The following is a 19,120-nucleotide window of genomic DNA, read 5'->3' as shown; positions in this document are numbered from 1 at the left end:
ACACGGGCAAGCCAGAAGAGGGCATCAGATCTCATTATAGATGGTTGCGAGCCACCACATGGTTGCTGGGAATTGAACTCAGGACCTTTGGAAGAGCAGGCAGTGCTCTTACCCTCTGAGCCATCTCTGCAGCCCCTCTAACCACATTCTTAACACTTACCCTCACACTCAAATAGTGTAGCACTCCCCCTTCACCCAAGAAGCTTCCTTCACAGCAGTTGGAAACAACTGCAGAAGGCCACAACTGGTCAAAATGCAGAAAACAACGGGCCGGGAATGCTCAACCCCAATACACCTACAACATAACCCCTACGTAAGGCTCACTCAGAGAATAGCACAATGTAAGAGTTAGAGGACCAGAACATCTGGGAAAAGAAAACCAAATATGTTCCATATATATGACAGGAAAGCTGCCCCACAGACTCAAAACAATATGGTTACCTGTTACAGGATCTTTGATCTCATTGTGATCCCTGAGACTGTAAACTGTAAATCTGTTTCCTGTGGTTGATCCCTAACACATTTTAATCCAAGAAATTTCTATTTATTGTAAACATCTTTAATCCTAGAGCTATGTGTACACAGGATTTAATAAAGTGGCCCCTAGGTCAAGAGGTGGCGCAAGAAACCAGCTGAAGGGATTAAAGAGTAGGAGGGACTTTGAGTTGAGTGGTATTTAAGACAGCATGTAGAAACAGAAGGGGTCTTCAGTCTTTGGTCTTGGACAGTTCTTTGGGCTTGGGATTTTAGCATGCTCTGAGAGATTCTCAGCTCCTCGGTCTTTGGCTTTTTCGGGTTGGAGCTAGCGTTGGGGTTTGTTGGCCTTTTCCTCCTGGCCTGCCAGCTGAGCTAGTGAGCCTTTTGGGGCTTTTTGATCAGGACGGGGGCTGAGTAGGAAGATCAGCTGGGTGCTTTCTCTGCCTCTCTCTGAGCTAGCAGGTTTTTCTCCATAGCATCCGACTCCTGAATGATCAGGGATTTTCAATTAAAACAAGTTACCTAAAACAAGACCTGAGTAATGACACCAGCGGACATGCCAATAAAGGTGGTAGAAATCTCAAAAAGCTCCGCCTCCTGATGACTGCTCGGAAGGATGAGAGCACTAGTCAGTTACCTAATACCAAGTGCTCAGCCCTAAACACATACATATATGAGCAACAGTAAACTGACTCAGCAGGTTGTAGTTATATATTATTTCTACATGTGTGAGTGTGCATTTGTGTGTATAGCATAATAATTTTTTTAAAAAAGTTATATATTTGAGAGAAGCTGGTTACAGGAAGACATCAAAGGCACTGGGGGAAATTGGGAACATGATGTAAAACAGTACACATATACAAATTGTTTTTAATTAAAAAAAAAAAAACTCAACCCATCTGCAACCTCACTGCTGGCTCTCTGAGGAGGTAATCTTCTTACCTGTTTAATTAACAACAACTGTCACCAAACATGAGTCTATCCTCTTCAGATCAGCTACTGCGCTCATACTAATAATAAAGCCTGTGCTACTCAACAAGAACATAACAGAATCTTTAATTGTTCTATGGAAATGTGCGCTCTTTCCCAAAAACATGGCTCATGCTGTTTGGAACTCCTTATATAATCAATCTGTCTTGGCTAGTTTTATGTCAACTTGACACAGCTAAAGTCATCTGAGAAGAAGGAACCTCAAATACCTCCATAAAATAGGGTTGCAGGTAAGCCTGTGGGACATTTTCTTATTTAGTGATTGATGAGGGAGGGCTCGGTCCACCGTGGGTGAGACCACACCTAGGCTGGTGGTCCTGGGTTTTATAAGAAAACAGGCTGAGCAAGGCATGAAGAGCAAGCCAGTACACAGCACCGCTCCATGGCCTCTACATCAGCCCTGACTGAGTTCTTGTCCTGACTTCCTTTGATGATGAACTGTGATGTGGAAGCGTAAGCCAAAGAAACCCTTGCCTCGCCAAGTTGCTTTGGTCACCATGTTTCTTCATAGCAACAGTAAACTTAAGTACGGCACAATCTAGTTGAGTAACACACAGAAAGCATGGTAAACCTAACTACAGCACAGAAAACACATGACTGATGATCTAGCTGCCAAAGGCTACATCTCCAGAAGGATGTGTCCTGCTCACTCCCGTCACCCTTTGGGGGAGTGCTCCTGTGTTCTGCGTTTCGCTGCTTCTCCCAACCACTCAGTCTACCTCCTCTTACTTCTGACTGTTCTCAGGTTACTCCTAATTCAAGACCAAGTTGAAATGTCAAGCACACAACCTGCGCCATAGCTTAATTCACACCAGTCCAGTCCTGTAACATTTATGACCTCTACCAGCATCTCCTAAACCATATTCCACGGAACATGCTTAAAGACATTACTCCATAGTGCAGGAAATTTGTGTCTACCATACAGAGCTCAGTCTTCAGTCACAATGTATCCTGGCATCTTAAGACCTCTGGGAAAATTCAAAGACCCCAACACAGCTGAATACAGTAACCTTGAACTTCTACAGTCCTAGAACATGTATCTCAAACACTAGCACACCCCAGAACACAACTTGGAATATTCCTGAATATAACTGCTTTTAGGTTTTTGTGGGTTTTTTTTTTTCAATCAACTATTACCCATACTTTTAAATATGAGCACTAGTATACTTTTCTAGTCTTATTAGATTTTTACAAGTATGCATATCTATGTGCTTCCCAGAGCTGACTGGAAGTTTTTGGGAAATTCTGTTGTTACTTTGGACATTAAGAGACCTGCAGAGAAGCCAGGAGTGGTGGCGCACACCTTAATCCCAGCACTTGGGAGACAGAGGCAGGCAGTTGGCTGTGAGTTCGAGGCCAGCCTGGTCTACAAAGCGAGTCCAGGATAGCCAAGGCTACACAGAGAGACCCTGTCTCAAAAAATAAAAATAAAAAATAAAGACTTGCAGAAGACCGTAAGTTAGACCCAGACTATTCAACTGAAGACCTTTCTAGACAGGCAGACAGTTCTAAGCCTTTTGGGGGGATAATTGTATCCCCCTGTGTTAAACAGTAATGTCTTCCAAAATAAAACATTCTATCCTGGAGAGAAGCTCCTTAAGACTCAAAAAATAAACAAAGCTTATAAGGCTCAAGAAAGCAACAACTCACAAATCTCAGAAAGCATCTGAAACTTACATGATTAACAAGGCTCCTACACCAAGGTAAAATAAGCAATAACAGTAAGTGTGCAGTTATTTGGTGTAGGATACTCTCCAAGTGGCTAAGCTATTACCAGTTTATACAAGGAGCTTCAAGAACACAGCCTTCATGAATCATTACCCATGTAGCAATGGGTTTTTCAGTGATGCAGCTACCTCTGAGTCATCTATTCCTCTAAGTAGGCCCACACCCTTGCTCTGAAAGAAAGCACAATAAGATGATTAGTTCAACAAGCTGATCTATGGGAGAGTTTTGTGGAGTTTTTTGGTTTGGTTTGGTTTGGTTTTTGTTTTTGTTTTTTGTTTTTTGGCTTTTTGGTTTTTTTGTTTGTTTGTTTGTTTGGTTGGTTGGTTGGTTTGGGTTGGGTTGGGTTGGGTTTTGGTTTTTCGAGACAGGGCTTCTCTATATAGTCTTGCCTGTCCTGGACTCGCTTTGTAGACCAGGCTGGTCTTGAACTCACAGTGATCCACCTGCCTCTGCCTCCCAAGTGCTGGGATTAAAGGCGTGTGTCACCACCACCCAGCGGTAAAGTTATTTTAATCTATCACTAGTGTCCTATCTGAAGTGAATAGATGTTTGTCCATCTTTCCACAGAAAAAAAATCATATAACACCCATTAATTCAGACATCCAAGGGTGTACTTGGATGTACCAGCACCACTACTTCAGAACACAATATTTGCAAAGTACAAAGGTAATGAAAGCTAAAGGAGGTTATGTAGGAATGTCCTAATCCAATCTGTCACCCTTAAAAGAAGAAATTTGGGCACCAGAATGCAGATGAGGTGGAGACACACTGAGAAGGTAACCATCTACCAGATAATAACAATGACCTCAGAAGAAACCAAACGTGAAAACTCTTTGATTTTGGATTTCTAAACTCCAGAATTATGAGAAAATAAATTTCTGCTGTGGTATTTTGTAATATCAGCCCTTGCTAACTAAACCACAGCCCCGATCCTGAATGCTACCTAACTCCATAAACACATGCACACATATCCTGAATGCTACCTAACGCCATAAACACATGAGCACATATCCTGAATGCTGCCTAACTACATAAACACATGAGCACATATCCTGAATGCTACCTAATTCTATAAACCTATGTACACATTAAAGTTTCTTTGCTCACAGAGGAATTCGGTGATTAACAAAAACATTCTTTGCTTAGAAGGCAGCCATTAAAACAATGAAGAAACCTGAAGTAAAGAGACAACTAGGGGAAGGACAGCAGGCTACCAAGAAGAGACTTGATACCCTATGAGCACATACAGGGGGAGGGGGTCCCCCTCAGTCACAGTCATAGGGGAGGGGGAAACATTCTATCCTGGAGAGAAGCTCCTTAAGGCTCAAAAAATAAACAAAGCTTATAAGGCTCATAAGGGGAGGAGGAAAGCAGGAAGGAGGGAGGGATGGGAAGATATAAGGGATGGGATAATAATCGAGATGTTATATGAATAAATTAATAAAATATATAAAAAAGAAAAATAAAGGTAACTAGGTGAACCAGGCATGGTGGCACACACCTGTAATCCCAGCATGCAGGCAGACCTCTGTGAGTTCGAGGCCAGCCTGGACTACAAAGTGAGCCCAGGACAGCCAAGGATACACAGAGAGACCCTGTCTAGAAAAACCAAGAGAGAGAAAGAGAGGGGGGGGGAGGGAGAGAGGGGGGGAGGGAGGGAGGGAGAGGGAGAGAGAGGGAGAGAGAGAGAGAGAGAGAGAGAGAGAGAGAGAGAGAGAGAGAGAGAGAACACTAACTGAAGAACTGGGGAAAGCCTGAAAAGGCTCCTGATGAGAATGAGAAGACAGGATTGTATCCATGTAAAAGCAAAGAGTCATGACTAAGTGAGTGGTGAAAAGTAGGAGGTTGACTTCAGCTCAGAATCAGAACTCTTCATACTTAAACCTACACAAACGTAGAGCGAGCTGCTCACAGGAAGATGAAGAGGCACAGGCTGGACAACCCATCAGGAAGGCACATTATCGGCCCCGCTGAAGCCAAGGACTAGACGCCTCTTAGATTCTAGCGACACTTCGTCTCTGGGTCCCTCAAACACCTATGTTGCGCCAACCCTCTGCAGGAGCTGCTCTCGCTGTCACAGCACGGGCAGAAAAAAGAAAGGATGTGCCGGGCATGGTGGCGCACGGCTTTAATCCCAGCACTCGGGAGGCAGAGGCAGACGGATCGCTGTGAGTTCAAGGCCAGCCTGGTCTATCTAAAAAGTGAGTCCAGGACAGCCAAGGCTACACAGAGAAACCCTGTCTCGAAAAACAAAACAAAAACAAAAACAAAAAGAAGAAGAAGAAGAAGAAGAAGAAGAAGAAGAAAGGATGTGCTCCTGTGGTCATACACGGGCCTGCAGAAACAAACCCTTCAAGAATGACTTATCTGCAAAGAACCATTTCTATGCCAAAAAAAAAAAAAAAAAAAAAAAAACGGCCAAATATAATTTTTTACAAAACTAAATGCCAATTGAAATAAACTCTTCAGGGACAAAGAATATGTTTTTACATATCCACACAGATCTGTAGGGTGATGCTGGGATTACAGGTGTGTGCCACCATGCCTGGTTCAGCTTTACTAATAGAGATGGAACAGTCGCAACAATTTGCAACTAGAAACGAAGCGTAATGAGTCAGGTCATAGACTAACTAGCTTCCTCTTCAAAGAGCTTCCTTGCAAAAAAAAAAAAAAAAAAAAAAAAAAAAAGCCTTGGAAAAGTCAAATCTGTTTTCCCATCTGCAAAGTGGTCCAAGCGAAGACTACAGAGTATATTCCACATAAAAACATGTTACAGAGTAAAGCTTAGCAGAACACCAAGCACGTACCACTATGTATTAGATATGTGAGACAGTTCCTTTAATACAATTACTATGTACAAAACGCTGTGAGGTATGAGCACAACTCCTTTTCCTGACATAAAATCAAAACAGTGGGTTTCGTGTGCAGTTATATATATACCTGAAATTAACAGTGAAGACTTGGATTTTGAAACAGAAACGTACTTCTTCCAGAATTCTCCAAAGGAATCTAGCAATCAAAAAAAAAAAAGAAAGAAAAGAAAACCTTATTATTCTACACCCAACAATATTACTCCCAGCCGGTGTCAATAAACCGCACATTTCACAGAGCCCACATTTCTTCTTTTCAGAACCTGTTCCTCGTCGTCCCCCCCCCTCCCCCTCGCTTTGCGACGCTAAAGGCAAAGAACTGCCAAGCCTTTCCATATCTGGAACCTGAAACTGAAAAGGCGCCGCTCTTCACCCCATACAAAACGCAATCCTTACTGCCCCGGCAAAAAGAGGCAATACGATGAGGCAGGCTGCATGGCTAGGGTTCCGGAGGACCGCAGAGATCCCAACCACTAGCCAGACCACACCTGAGGGGACCCGGCCTTAGGCCCCAAAGGGGCACAGCCCCATCCACTTAAGTGACAGAAGCGCTGCCACCTCATCACCGCCAAGTTCACTATGTCAGCCAACATTCACCCACACTGTGCCAAGCAAAAGGAAAACAACCCCCAGCATCACCCCTATGCCCAACCCTTTCGCCCCATAAATACCACTTCAACTGCCTTTAGATTTCAACTTCTACCAAAACCGAAAGCAAATCAGAACCCACCTGGGCATATGAGACTGCCACAAAGTACAAGCCTGGAAGCGCATGCGCATTTCCCCAGGCATCGCTTGCGTGAGAGGAACTGACTGAGCTATCATTGCCTCGAATTTTGATTAAAATGGTCTGTACGTGAGCTGAGAGCCGCCTTGCGATTGCGCATGCGCCCTGTCTGAGCCTGATGGGAGTTGTAGTTTCTCGGTACCACCCTTCATTACTTCAGTACTTGGAACACAAACTTCTAGTTCTAGTGCTAGGTCCCACATCTGCTCATCAGGGGCGCAGCAGCTGCCTCTGAACGCCCATGCCCGCGATGGTGCTGCTCTTGGTGCTTGTGGTCGCAGCGTCGGCGCTCGCGGTACCGGCCCCTGGAACACAGGAGCAGAGGCTGCAGGTGGCCCAGGCACCCAATGTAGTGCTCGTAGCAAGTGACTCCTTCGTAAGTAAACTGAGGACGGCGGGCTGACGCCGCCCACTGCCTGTGAAGGGACTTCAGGGAGAGTGGGACTTTGGGGTTGAAGGGTCCCACACGCACCCACCTGCGCACCTGTGTGCATAGATGTAAATTAGTAGTAAGAAGGCGGTTCTCCAACTCCTGGGCTCTGGCTATGCTTCTGCCTAAACCTCTCCAGTTGAAACTAAACCCGCATGCCACGGCCACAAATTTTACTTTTAACGCTAGTCTCAGTCCACGGAAGTCTTTTTGCCATTATAAATTAATATTTAGCTTATATCCTGGTTTAATTCAGTTATGAAGGGAAACCCATGTGCACTTCCATAAAAGTCAGCTAGACATTTAATTATTGTGTTAATGCTGATTTAAATGTTAATTGTAATAATTTAATCTACTTTCTTGTTGTTTTTAATCAAAATTCACAAAGTTCTATTTTACCAGTAAAGACTCAGAAGCCAGATGCTGATGTGAAAGCCTGCTATCTCGGAGAAGCCAAGAACTCACAAAAGAAAAAAGCTTTTTCTCCTTCTCCATACTGTCTTAAATAACCTTCAAACTGAATGTACCTCCTTTCTACTTCCTGTGTGTCTTTCTGTACATCTTCCAGACTTCCTCTTACTCTTTTTTTCCCATGTTCACTTCCTGTCAACCGGTTACTTGCTCTGCGTCTTGACCTAGAGTTAACTTTATTTAACTCTGTTCACAGAAGGCTCTTAGATAAACTTGTATGCTAGAGCTGATCCACTCTACAACCATCTGTTTACAGTAAACAGAAAGCTCTAGATTAAAGGTATGTGCAAGGGCTGAGCCACACCACAACAATCTGTTTACAATAACCAGAAAGTTCTTGGGTTAAAGGTGTGTGCCAGGGCTGAGCCACACCACAACTAGAAACAGGTTTTTTCAGTATACAGTCTTGGGGTTCACAGTGTGATTAAATATCCTGAAATACTTTCTTATATTTTAAAAAAGTTGCATGTGTATATATAATCTTACATTTAAACTAAATTCAGATGGAAACCGAAAGGACTCTGAATTGAAGGGGGGGGAAATTTGAAAAAGAATACTGATAAGAATTTTGTATTTCAAAACTTATGATGAAGCTACAATAATCACAATAATGTGTTACAAGCAGAAAGAAAAACATTCAGATCAATAGAACAGATTTAAGAGCGCAGAAATAAAGTCTTATAAACAGGCAGTGCTGAAAAAAAAATACGTATCTACATGAAAAAGAACAAAGTTGGGTCCTGCCTTCCACCATGTGTAAACAGTAACTTAAAATGAATCAATGACGTGAATGTAAGGACTAAAGCCTTATATCAAACCACAGTAAGACACAGTGTAGAATGAATCAGTTCATCCCCCATAAGGGAAGCCAGAATAAAAAAGGCATAAAAGTAGGAGAGTCACCTTGGAAACCATTTGACAGTTCTCTACAGTGATTAGAGTTACTATGCAATCCAGCAATTCTATTCCTAATATATTTATGTGAGTATCCAAGAGAAATGAAAATATAGTCCACACAAAAGTTTCTACTGGAAATATTATACTTCTCCATAGCAGTATGACACTAGGAGATGAGAAGTGAAAGTAACCTAAATATTCCATCCACTGGTAAGTGTATAAATGAAATTATAGGTAATATTATACAGCAACCAAAAAGAAATCCAAAACTCAAGCTTGTTACCAAGTGGCTGAACCTAGAAAACTAATCTCTCAGTAAAAGAAACGATGACAGGTTATGTTTTATATGAATCCATTTAATTGAACTGTCCAAAGAAAGCCCGTGTGTAGAGACAGAAGCAAGTTAGTAGCTCTCTCAGTTTTGGATGAGCGTGTTCTAAATGACTTTCTGAATACACCAAAAACCCTTGAGTTGCACACTTTAAATATGTAAGCTGTATGTAAATTATATCTGGATAAAGCTTTTGTTTCATTGTGTTTTTAAAAAAAAATAAAAAGCATCTCTGCCTGGGCCTTAAAGGACCAGGGCACCCACTTCACCCCTGTAGCCACACGCCCTGTGCCTCTTCACTGTCCTATGCACCCCTGTAGCCACACGCCCTGTGCCCCTCCACTGTCCACTGCACCCCTGTATCCACACGCCCTGTGCTCCTCCACTGTCCACTGCACCCCTGTAGCCACACGCCCTGTGCCCCTCCACTGTCCACTGCACCCCTGTAGCCACACGCCCTGTGCCCCTCCACTGTCCACTGCACCCCTGTAGCCACACGCCCTGTGCCCCTCCACTGTCCACTGCACCCCTGTAGCCACACGCCCTGTGCCCCTCCACTGTCCACTGCACCCCTGTAGCCACACGCCCTGTGCCCCTCCACTGTCCACTGCACCCCTGTAGCCACACGCCCTGTGCCTCTCCACAGTTGCAGCTACATTGCTTTTCATTTGATGAGGTTTCACATGTGAATAGTGGAACAGGAATATGTGCAGAATCTCCTAAAAACATCACTTGCCATGATAGATAATCCTGAAAGGCCCACAATAAACAGCCTTGCCATAGCAGACAAGCCATTGTTCAACTCTCTGGTTGTGATTGCTTTTCCTAGTCATCTTTAATGGTCAACAGGATATAGCCTAAAGTCATCTGAGGAGAAAGCTCAACTGAGAAATTGCCTAGATCACTAGATCACACTGGGCTATGAGTATGTCTGTGGGGGGGGGGGGGTCTTAATTAGTATGCCTATTGTTGTGATAAAACGTTGTAACTGAACACATGTTGGGGGAGAAAGGGTTTGTCATCTTAATCCTCAGGTCACAGTCCATCCAGTCAGGGCAGGAACTGAAACAGAAGCCGTGGGGGAAGACCGCTTACTGGCTTTGGTGCTCTTGCCTTGCTCAGCCACCTTTCATATACAACCCAGGACTCCCCTGCCCAGGAGGAGCACTGCCCACAGTTCAGTGAACCTACCCACATTAATCATTAATAGAGAAAATGCCCCCACAGACTTGCCCACAGGCCAGCTCAAAGAGGCATTTTCTCAACTGAGGTTCCACTTCCTTGCCAAAGACCACCGGCTTGTGTCAAATTTAAAAACAGAGGACAGATTGTCTCGATTTATTCATTGCTACAGTAGAGCCCAGAGCACTGTGGCCATCCCCATCCCATGGCCTGTCTAGGTGGTTCTGGGATATATGAGAACACTAAGCATAAGGCTGTGAGTGGACTAGCCAGAAACCAAGCCAGAAAACAGTATTCCTCCATTGCTTCTACTCCTGACCGTCCTGCTTGCATTCCTACCCCAACTGCTCTCAGTGATTGACTGTAGCCTGGAATTAACGCATCTTTCTTCCCCGTAAGTGGCTTTGGGCCATGGTTACGGTTGGTACAACAGCTGAATAAAACTAGAACAATACTTGAAATCTAAACTTCTCCCTGGATCCTCCCTGGCCCAGAATGATAAGGAGCTAAATACTATGCCATGGTTCAGAAGCAGAAATTAGAATCTATTTAAAATGTATAGCCAAATCAGGATGTAGCTCATTTGGTGCTCTTGCGTGCACAAAGCCCCGGGTTCAATCCCCAGCACCACATGAATAGGGCATGCCAATGCATGCCTATTGTCCCCACACTCAGGAGGCAGAGTCTGCGAATCATAAGGTCAGCAAGTGAGAGGCTGCCTAAGATCCATGAGATTTTGTTTCAAAGGAAAAGGTCTATATTCGTGCAAATATACATATATACACATATAATTCATATAATTATTCAAGTGTGGTGGTTTGAATAGGTATGGCCCCCATAGACTCATGTGTTTAAATGCTTGGCCCATTGGAAGTGGCATTTTTAGAAGGAATAGCCTTGTTGGAGGAGGTGTGTCACTGTGGGGGTGAGCTTTGAGGTCCCTTGTGCTCCTGGCTGCTTTGGGGTCAAAATGTAGAACTCTCATCTCCATCACCGGCACTATGCCAGCTTGTATGCTGCCATGCTTCTCTCCCTCCTCGGATGCTGTGAGCCATCCCCAGTTAACTGTCTCTCTTTTTAAGAGTTGCCTTGGTCATGATGTCTCTTCACAGCAACAAAGCCCTAACTAAGACTTTCTACCTGTCCCACGGGGTGTGGGTTTCATGGAAATGGGACTCTATTTTAACTCATCATTGTGCCGTCAGATCTCGTAAGGTTCCTGATACATAAACCCACAAATACTTAATGTTTATTAAAATAATTTTTACTTTATTTCTTCATTCTCCAAAAGAACTTTCCAAGAAGTCATTTAACTTAATATATGTAAACGAATTTGAGCGTTAACATTCTTCCAAATTTTATCTGGCCTCTGGGTTCTTAATAACATATCTCTGTGCTTGTTTTTTATTCTTTTTGAAGTTTCATACAAACATACTGACGTCTTTTGGGGTTGTAGGTTTTGTGCTTAAAATTAAAGGAACTGTTTTCTTTTGGTAGCCATGACGAATTTCCTTATTTCAGGATGGGAGACTAACATTTCAACCAGGAAGTGAGGTGGTAAAACTTCCCTTCATCAGCTTCATGAGAGCACATGGCACCACCTTTCTGAATGCCTACACAAATTCTCCCATTTGCTGTCCATCACGTGCAGGTATGACCGTGCCTATAATCTGCCTAGAGCCCTAACGTACATTGAGGTTTAAAATATCATATGTAAAAAAAATCTATTGTAAAGTCACATTTAGTACCTAATAAAAATATCTTGGTGTAACTGGTGTGTGTTATAAGGTATATGCTGCACGTTGCGGTCATTTGAACTTCTAACTTGTTTTTATGAGGTAGGGATTTTTTTTTTCTTGCCTTGGATGCTGTCTAGTCCCTGTGTTGCTGTTTCATTTTTTTTTTCACTCGACTATCAAAGCACAGGCACTCATACTTCAGACAGTCCTGTTTCCAAGGGCGTTGTAGTAAATATAAATATATAATAAGTTTATTATTAAAAAAATAGCCTGCTATCAGTCAATAAAAACACAGACACCTGTTGTGTTTTAGAATAGCTTCACTTTCCCTGGGGCTGGGCAAATATTAACTCCCAAACTGTCTTCCATTATCTCCCAGCCTCCATCCCATGCCATCTGCTTTAATCGGTCCTGGTTGGGCTGTTTCCCATCCATAACCCCAAAATACTTGCTTATGCTGCTCGCCTGGGCTGCTTCTTTCCATGTGGCCCACGTGGCTCTTTCCTGTCCCATTGCAAACCTGCTCCTTCCTTCTCTTCTGTTACTTCTCTGCTACCCCAAGACCCTTCTCTCCCGGAAGCCCACAGACTTTGGCCACCCCTCCTCACCCTGCCCTGCCCAGGTGTGTAGGCACCACCCCTCCCTCACCCTGCCCTGCCCAGGTGTGTAGGCACCACCCCTCCCTCACCCTGCCCTGCCCAGGTGTGTAGGCACCACCCCTCTTCACCCTGCCCTGCCCAGGTGTGTAGGCACCACCCCTCCCTCACCCTGCCCCGCCCAGGTGTGTAGGCACCACCCCTCCTCACCCTGCCCTGCCCAGGTGTGTAGGCACCACCCCTCCCTCACCCTGCCCTGCCCAGGTGTGTAGGCACCACCCCTCCCTCACCCTGCCCTGTCCAGGTGTGTAAGCACCACCCCTCCCTCACCCTGCCCTGCCGAGGTGTATCCGCATCCATTCAGCCAGTCAGGGATAACTTGGAGGTAAGGTTACAAACATCATTTTTGAGGTATGTGAGAGTCTGCTCCTTAAAGGCAGCAGGCAACACCTCAGGGGGGATGGGAAATAATTAGCAATCAAATACAAAGCACCAGGCCACACCCAACACAAGGGAGCCTTTCAATGACGGGTTCAGAAGGGCTTTCCAGAGGATTCCCCAGGCTCTACAGAAGATTCTTCCCAGTCAGAACTTCTCATAATCATGTTTATCTTAAGTTTTCCAAATTATTGAAGATTATATTCTCTCTCTCTCTCTCTCTCTCTCTCTCTCTCTCTCTCTCTCTCTCTCTCTCTCTCTCCTGCCCCAATTTATGTCAATCAGAAATCTAAGTGCTTACCTTATTGTAATAACTTAACAAATAGGCATAGTTTGGTTGGCAAGCACGTCAGTGTCCAAAGCCGTAAGTTTAGTTAATGAAAATTGCTTTTAAGAATCTTGTCTGAAAATTGCTCTCCTATGCCTCTGTACGTGTGGTCTGTGATTATGTGTCATGAACACGTAAATAACACAAGCAGTTTGGTTTTTCTGTGAGCCAACAAAACCATAGAGATCATATTTAAAAAACATGTCTGTATTAAGATTGATATTAAAATTTTTAAATATTGGAGTGAAAAGCATGTCTGCTAACGTCTATAGTGTGTTGACCAGAATGAGCCCTGAGCTAGGATAAGGTGACTCTAAACTTTACATTACATAAACTTCCATTGCAGTGGAAGCTGTAAGGAAGTGCCCAGCTACCTAAGCTACAGAAGGCTAACTGTGCTGTGTCCCTCACACACATATGGCTTTCAGTTGGAATAATGAATGAGAAAGTGCTTAAGGAACTCTGAAGATCTCCTAGAAGAAGCGTATTTTGACAAGGAATAACATTTTTTTTTAATGCTTAGTGTGTTCCTACTGTATCTGGTGATACTCTAAATATCCTCTAATATCTTATAGATATTAGAACCATGCTTCTGTGAACATGGTTACTTTTACTGGCCCAATTTGCAGAAGAAAACTAAAACAAAAGGCTGGATGACATCAGAGAACATACCAGAGCTGTGGTTACTGGGATTCGTACCCTACCTCTCAGAAAGTATTTTGTTAGACCAGAAAAGGGAGGCTTGGAAAATGGCTCAGGTGATAAAATGCTTGCCCCATGAGCATGATACCTGAGTTTGAGTACCCAGCACCCATGTATTTTTAAAAAAAACAATGAAAAACTGGGTGTGACAGTGCGTGCCTGTAATGCTAGCACTGGGCAGGCAGAGACATGAAGAGCCCTGGGGCTTACTGACTGGCCAGTAAAGCCAAACAGCAAGCTTCAGGTTTGGGAAAAGAGAGAGACCTTATCTCAAACCCTATTTAGCAAGACACCCTAGACATGCACAGGCACACACAGACAAAAGAAGGCATATCCAGCTCACCATGTCTGCACACAGAAGTGAGCAAAGGAAAAGAAGCATTTATTAAAGTTTTTAGAAAGTGAGAGAGAACAAATAGCATCCTTATTTATTTCCTTTTCTTAGAGAAGGAAGATATAAGGGAATCAATATCTGTAATTGTCAGTCTGATAGCTGGACTTCCTTGGACTTCCCAGTGGTTAAATAAAGACACGGAGACATACTTATTAATATGTAAAAGCTTAGGCCTTAGCTGGGCAGACCCTCTGCTGGCTCGCCCCAACTATTGCAGCCACGGGACTAGTTTTCTCTGCTCCTCTTCCCTTGTCCTGCGGGTGAATCTTCCCGGGCCTGACTCTTCTCCTGGAGCCTCTTTTTCCACCTGGGAGTTCCTGCTCCCTCCTGTCTGTGCCATCGGCTCTTTATTAAAGCCAGTCAACAAATGGGGAAGGCGAATGTTTACAAAATATAAGGCCAGCAGCGTTGGGCCATAAGAATAACAGTACTTAAGTCCGGCCTGTACTCAGCTCTCTGCCAGAACAGCAATCAAGTTGAATATACAGAGGCAACCTTGACACCATGTACAAAAGGTCACCCCAACACAGTCCGCTAACTTAGGCTTTAAAACACTAGGAAAAAAATACGGATAGCTTTTATGACTAAAATAAAAATGCTAATGATGTTCAGGCCCTGTGTTTAAATGCCAGCCATAAATACAAAGATACCTTGACCAACTTAACCTCTAGGCCTTGGGCGGGGTGGGGGTGGCAGGGGGTGGGGGGTGGTTTGTCTGAAGACTAGAAATACTCCTTGCAGGGTTTTCCCTCCAATAAAATGAAGTGGCAAAATGAGAAATGTCTGGGAACTGCCCCTGCTGATGACGTTTCTTATCCCAGATCATAGACTCTAAAACAGCCAGCTATGCTCTGTGAGTAATTGCTTTTATAGTTGAACTGTTAAGATTTACCTTACCTGGTCTCTCTTATCCCCACCCCCACCCCCAGCAATGTGGAGTGGCCTCTTCACTCACTTAACAGAATCTTGGAATAATTTTAAGGGTCTCGACCCAAATTATACAACATGGATGGATGTCATGGAGAAGCATGGCTATGAGACACAGGCATTTGGGAAACTGGACTATACCTCAGGACATCATTCCGTTAGGTAAAAACTGAAACGGACAAAACTAACCCAGCACTGTCCTCTGCTGCCGCACATTTGTATAGTTTTTTTATACTTACTTCACCACAAGGCTAAAAATACATCTCTTAATCCTTCAATTAGGCCCCTTTGGCAAACGCTTAACTTTCTTTAATCTTCTTAAACTATTAAAATTGCTAATATTCTGGTGGGGTCTTTATCTAAAACGTTAACATCTATAATTAATGGATTTTAGCAGCCAGGCATTGGTGGCACACGCCTTTAATCCCAGCACTCAGGAGGCTGAGGGAAGCAGATCTATGAGTTTGAGGCCAACCTGGTCTACAGTCAGGAACTCTGTCTCAAAAAAAAAAAAAAATATATATATATATATATAATATTTGTAAAATAGTTTAGCCTGTGAATTATTTTGTGAGTTTCTGTTATATTACAGCTTCTTTTTTCTCATTTTACAATTTTTGTTAACTAGCCTTCTTGCTACTGACCTTTGACAGGCCTCTAGAATTTGAAGCTATTATAACTTCACTTTTATTTTAATAAACCTTAGTAACTCAGGCAGCTATCTTAGCTAGGGGTTCTGCTCAGTGCTAGAGAGCATGCTTAGTGTGCACAAGGCCATGGCTTCTATCCACATCGCCACAAAAACAAATGAGCACCTAAGCACTGTGGTAAAGAGTGATGTTCTAGAATCAGATTGCCTAATTTTGTTGGTTTGGTTTGGTTTGGTTTGGTTTGGTTTGGTTTGGTTTTTGGTTTTTCAAGACAGGGTCTCTCTGTGTATCCTTGACTAGCCTAGACTCGCTTTGTAGACCAGGCTGACCTCAAACTGACAGTGATCCGCCTGCCTCTGCCTCCCGAGTGCTCGGAGTAAAGGCATGTGCCACCACCGCCTGTCCTAGATTGCCTAATTTTGTTGTTTTTTTGTTTTGTTTTATTTTTTGGTTTTTCAAGACAAGGTTTCTCTGTGTGTCCTTGACTACTAGCCTAGACTCACGCTGTAGACCAGGCTGACCTCAAACTGACAGTGATCCGCCTGCCTCTGCCTCCCGAGTTTGCAGTTAAACCAACACTAGAGTATTAATACTAGAATAATGTGAATATTAATTTTGCTGTTCTTTCTAGTATTAAATTTCTCTCCTTTTCTGTTTTTAAAATCTAGAATATAGCCACACTGCAGGTTAGGCGCTTAGACAAGGTGCAGGTTGGGCAGAGACAGCAAGCAGTAATTAGCATCAAAATACATCAGACCAACCTCAAACACCAGGGTATACAGAGTACATTGAGAAGAACAAGACACTGCCTTAAACATGGTGGAAGGTAAGAACCCACTCCCAAAAGTTGTCCTCTGATATCCTCACATCCCATCACACACACATGCACACGCACATGCACACGCACAAATACACTAAGACTAAAGTTGATCTTGATTTAATTTACAACACAACATCCATTAAATTTATGTTCACTGAACTGATACATACCAGACTATTCTTAGATGCTAAAATACTGTGGTCAACAAAATGCACTATTCTCTAGTGTCGTGAAACTTAGCATCTGTGATGGAATTAGCAATTTGACAGTATGTAGGATTACCTAGTAGGCAAGGCTCTGGCCACACCTGTAAGGATTATGTAGATTAGGATAACTGAGATGGGTATACCTGCGCACTGTGGGTGGCGCCATTCCTTAGGCTTGGGTTCCAGACTGAATAAAAGGAGAAAATGAACTCTGCACAAACATTCCTCTCTCTATGCTTCCTGACTTCAGATGCAGTGTGACCAGCTGCTGTGATTTCCCTGCCACAGTAGATTGTACTCTTAAACTACAAGTCAAAATAAACTTCTTTCCCCAAGGTTGCTCATGTCAGGGTATTTTATCACAGCAACTAGACAACTAATATGTCATCCAATGTTATCAGAAAGTAAACGAAACAAAATACTGTCTAGGTTGACTAACTAAAACTATAAAACCTTAGATCAAGTCATCTGTCATTTTGTAATTGTAAGTTTGTCTTATAATCATGTCTGCTCTCTGCTCATCAAGATAGATTTCCTTTTAATCTATTTAGAAGAAACATTTTTAGTCCTTCCAAACAAATGAAATCTAGAGGGCTACTTCCCAAATGAAAGAACAGATACATGCAGAACTCTTAACTCTTGAAACTTTGTAGCATAGTGGCCCCCTTTGCCATTCCAGACCAGCAAGGAAGGCTGTCCAGAGAGAATCAGTGACAAAGAAGAAACCAGGAAACTCAGAACACTGACCAAGTTAGCCTCTGCAAACAAAGATAGTAGTTGTTATACTTTTAAATGGTTTTCCCATAATAAGGTTTTCTTTCTTTCTCTCTTTCTTTCTTTCTTTCTTTCTTTCTTTCTTTTTTTTTTTCCTTAATTCGAGACAGGGTTTCCCTGTGTATCTTTGTAGCCTTGGCTGTCCTGGACTTGCTTTGTAGACCAGGCTAGCCTCAAATTTACAGAGATTTGCCTGTCTCTGCCTCCCCAAGTGCTGGGAATTCAGGCATGCACCACCTCGACCATCCATAATAAGGTATTCTTAATACCTTATACCCATTTACTTTGGTCATCTTAGCTTCTTTTAGAACTCTTCATTTTACTGTTTTTATATTTTAGTGTCCAGAGTGGCACATTGCCTGTGTGCACTCTCAGCATCATCTTTACAGTAGTGGAAAACATTTGGGTTTGTTTGTGTGTTGTGTTTTGGACTCAGGTTGTTGCCTTGCTTTGCTTTGTTTGTGGTATTGAAACACAGGCCTCACACATGCTAATCAAACTCAACTAAATCCCCAGCCTGCAGACCATAATTCTTACCTTTATTCTCTTAAAACACATAGGTAATACTTTTGAGCTTGTGAACTCGTTACAAGTCTTAAGGTTTTTAAAAATATTTAATTCCTAAAAGTAATGAGTTTAGCTGTGTATAGTAAAGTTTACCTACTTTAAGAACTTCAAGCCGGGTGTGGTGGCACATGCCTTTAATCCCAGCACTCGGGAGGCAGAGGCAGGCAGATCACTGTGAGTTCGACGCTAGCCTGGTCTACAAAGTGAGTCTAGGACAGCCAAGGCTACACAGAGAAACCCTGTCTCTAAAAAACCAAATAATAATAATAATAATAATAATAATAATAATAATAATAATAATAATAAAAATAAATAAAATAAAAAGAACTTCACGTTCATTTAGAATCTGTTATATAGTCTTCACTATTTCCTTAATGTCATGTGTATAATTAATGTCATTTTGAATTTTATAAACTCCATAGAACTAGGCCATCTGTAGGTACAAATAAAGAGCATGAAGGAGAAATGTCTTAACAAAGATACTCAATTAAGCACAAACCTTTTGGAGGGCATTAGAGGAACCAGAATTCCTTTAAGGCAATATGGAGAAATAAGTAAGATTAAAAATTATCAAAGGACTTGACCAATCGGCCTAAACAGCTGGCAGAAAATTCTCTAAAACTAAAAATAAACTTGGAACCATTCCTTTATACTCCTCTTATTAGAGTCTATTTTTTATTCTTTGATAGAGTCCAATAATGATTTCTGGTGAATTGTTTTTGGTTGGTTGGTTAGGTGTTTCAAGACAGGGCTTCTCTGTATAGCCCTAGGTGTCCTGGGCCTCAATCTATAGACCAGACTGGCCTCAAACTCTGA

The 19,120-nt window shown here is 42.8% G+C and overlaps 2 protein-coding genes across 5 annotated transcripts in view; one reads left to right on the top strand and one right to left on the bottom strand.

The window, feature by feature from the left end:
* SKIC3 (SKI3 subunit of superkiller complex) overlaps positions 1-6,883 on the bottom strand; it is a 93,275-nt gene extending 86,392 nt beyond the window's left edge. The window contains exons 1-3 of one of the 4 annotated variants that reach the window (XM_084802018.1): positions 6,796-6,872; positions 6,136-6,204; positions 3,242-3,365 (exon numbers count right to left, since the gene is read on the bottom strand). The gene's annotated coding sequence lies outside the window, so the exon portion shown is untranslated. The other 3 variants (XM_084802019.1, XM_084802016.1, XM_084802017.1) reach the window with 3 other exon arrangements.
* A 93-nt stretch (positions 6,884-6,976) lies between these two features.
* Positions 6,977-19,120, top strand: part of ARSK (arylsulfatase family member K) — a 30,036-nt gene continuing 17,892 nt past the window's right edge. Inside the window, exons 1-3 of the mRNA XM_084802020.1 lie at positions 6,977-7,228; positions 11,685-11,814; positions 15,290-15,449. Of these exons, the coding sequence (XP_084658146.1) occupies positions 7,094-7,228; positions 11,685-11,814; positions 15,290-15,449 (425 nt within the window). The 5' untranslated portion in view covers positions 6,977-7,093. The remainder of the gene's footprint in view (positions 7,229-11,684; positions 11,815-15,289; positions 15,450-19,120) is intronic.

Source organism: Acomys minous (assembly GCF_964271855.1).
Source record: "Acomys minous genome assembly, chromosome: 11".
NCBI classification, from domain to species: domain Eukaryota; kingdom Metazoa; phylum Chordata; class Mammalia; order Rodentia; family Muridae; genus Acomys; species Acomys minous.
This window is presented reverse-complemented; position numbering and strand designations above follow the sequence as displayed.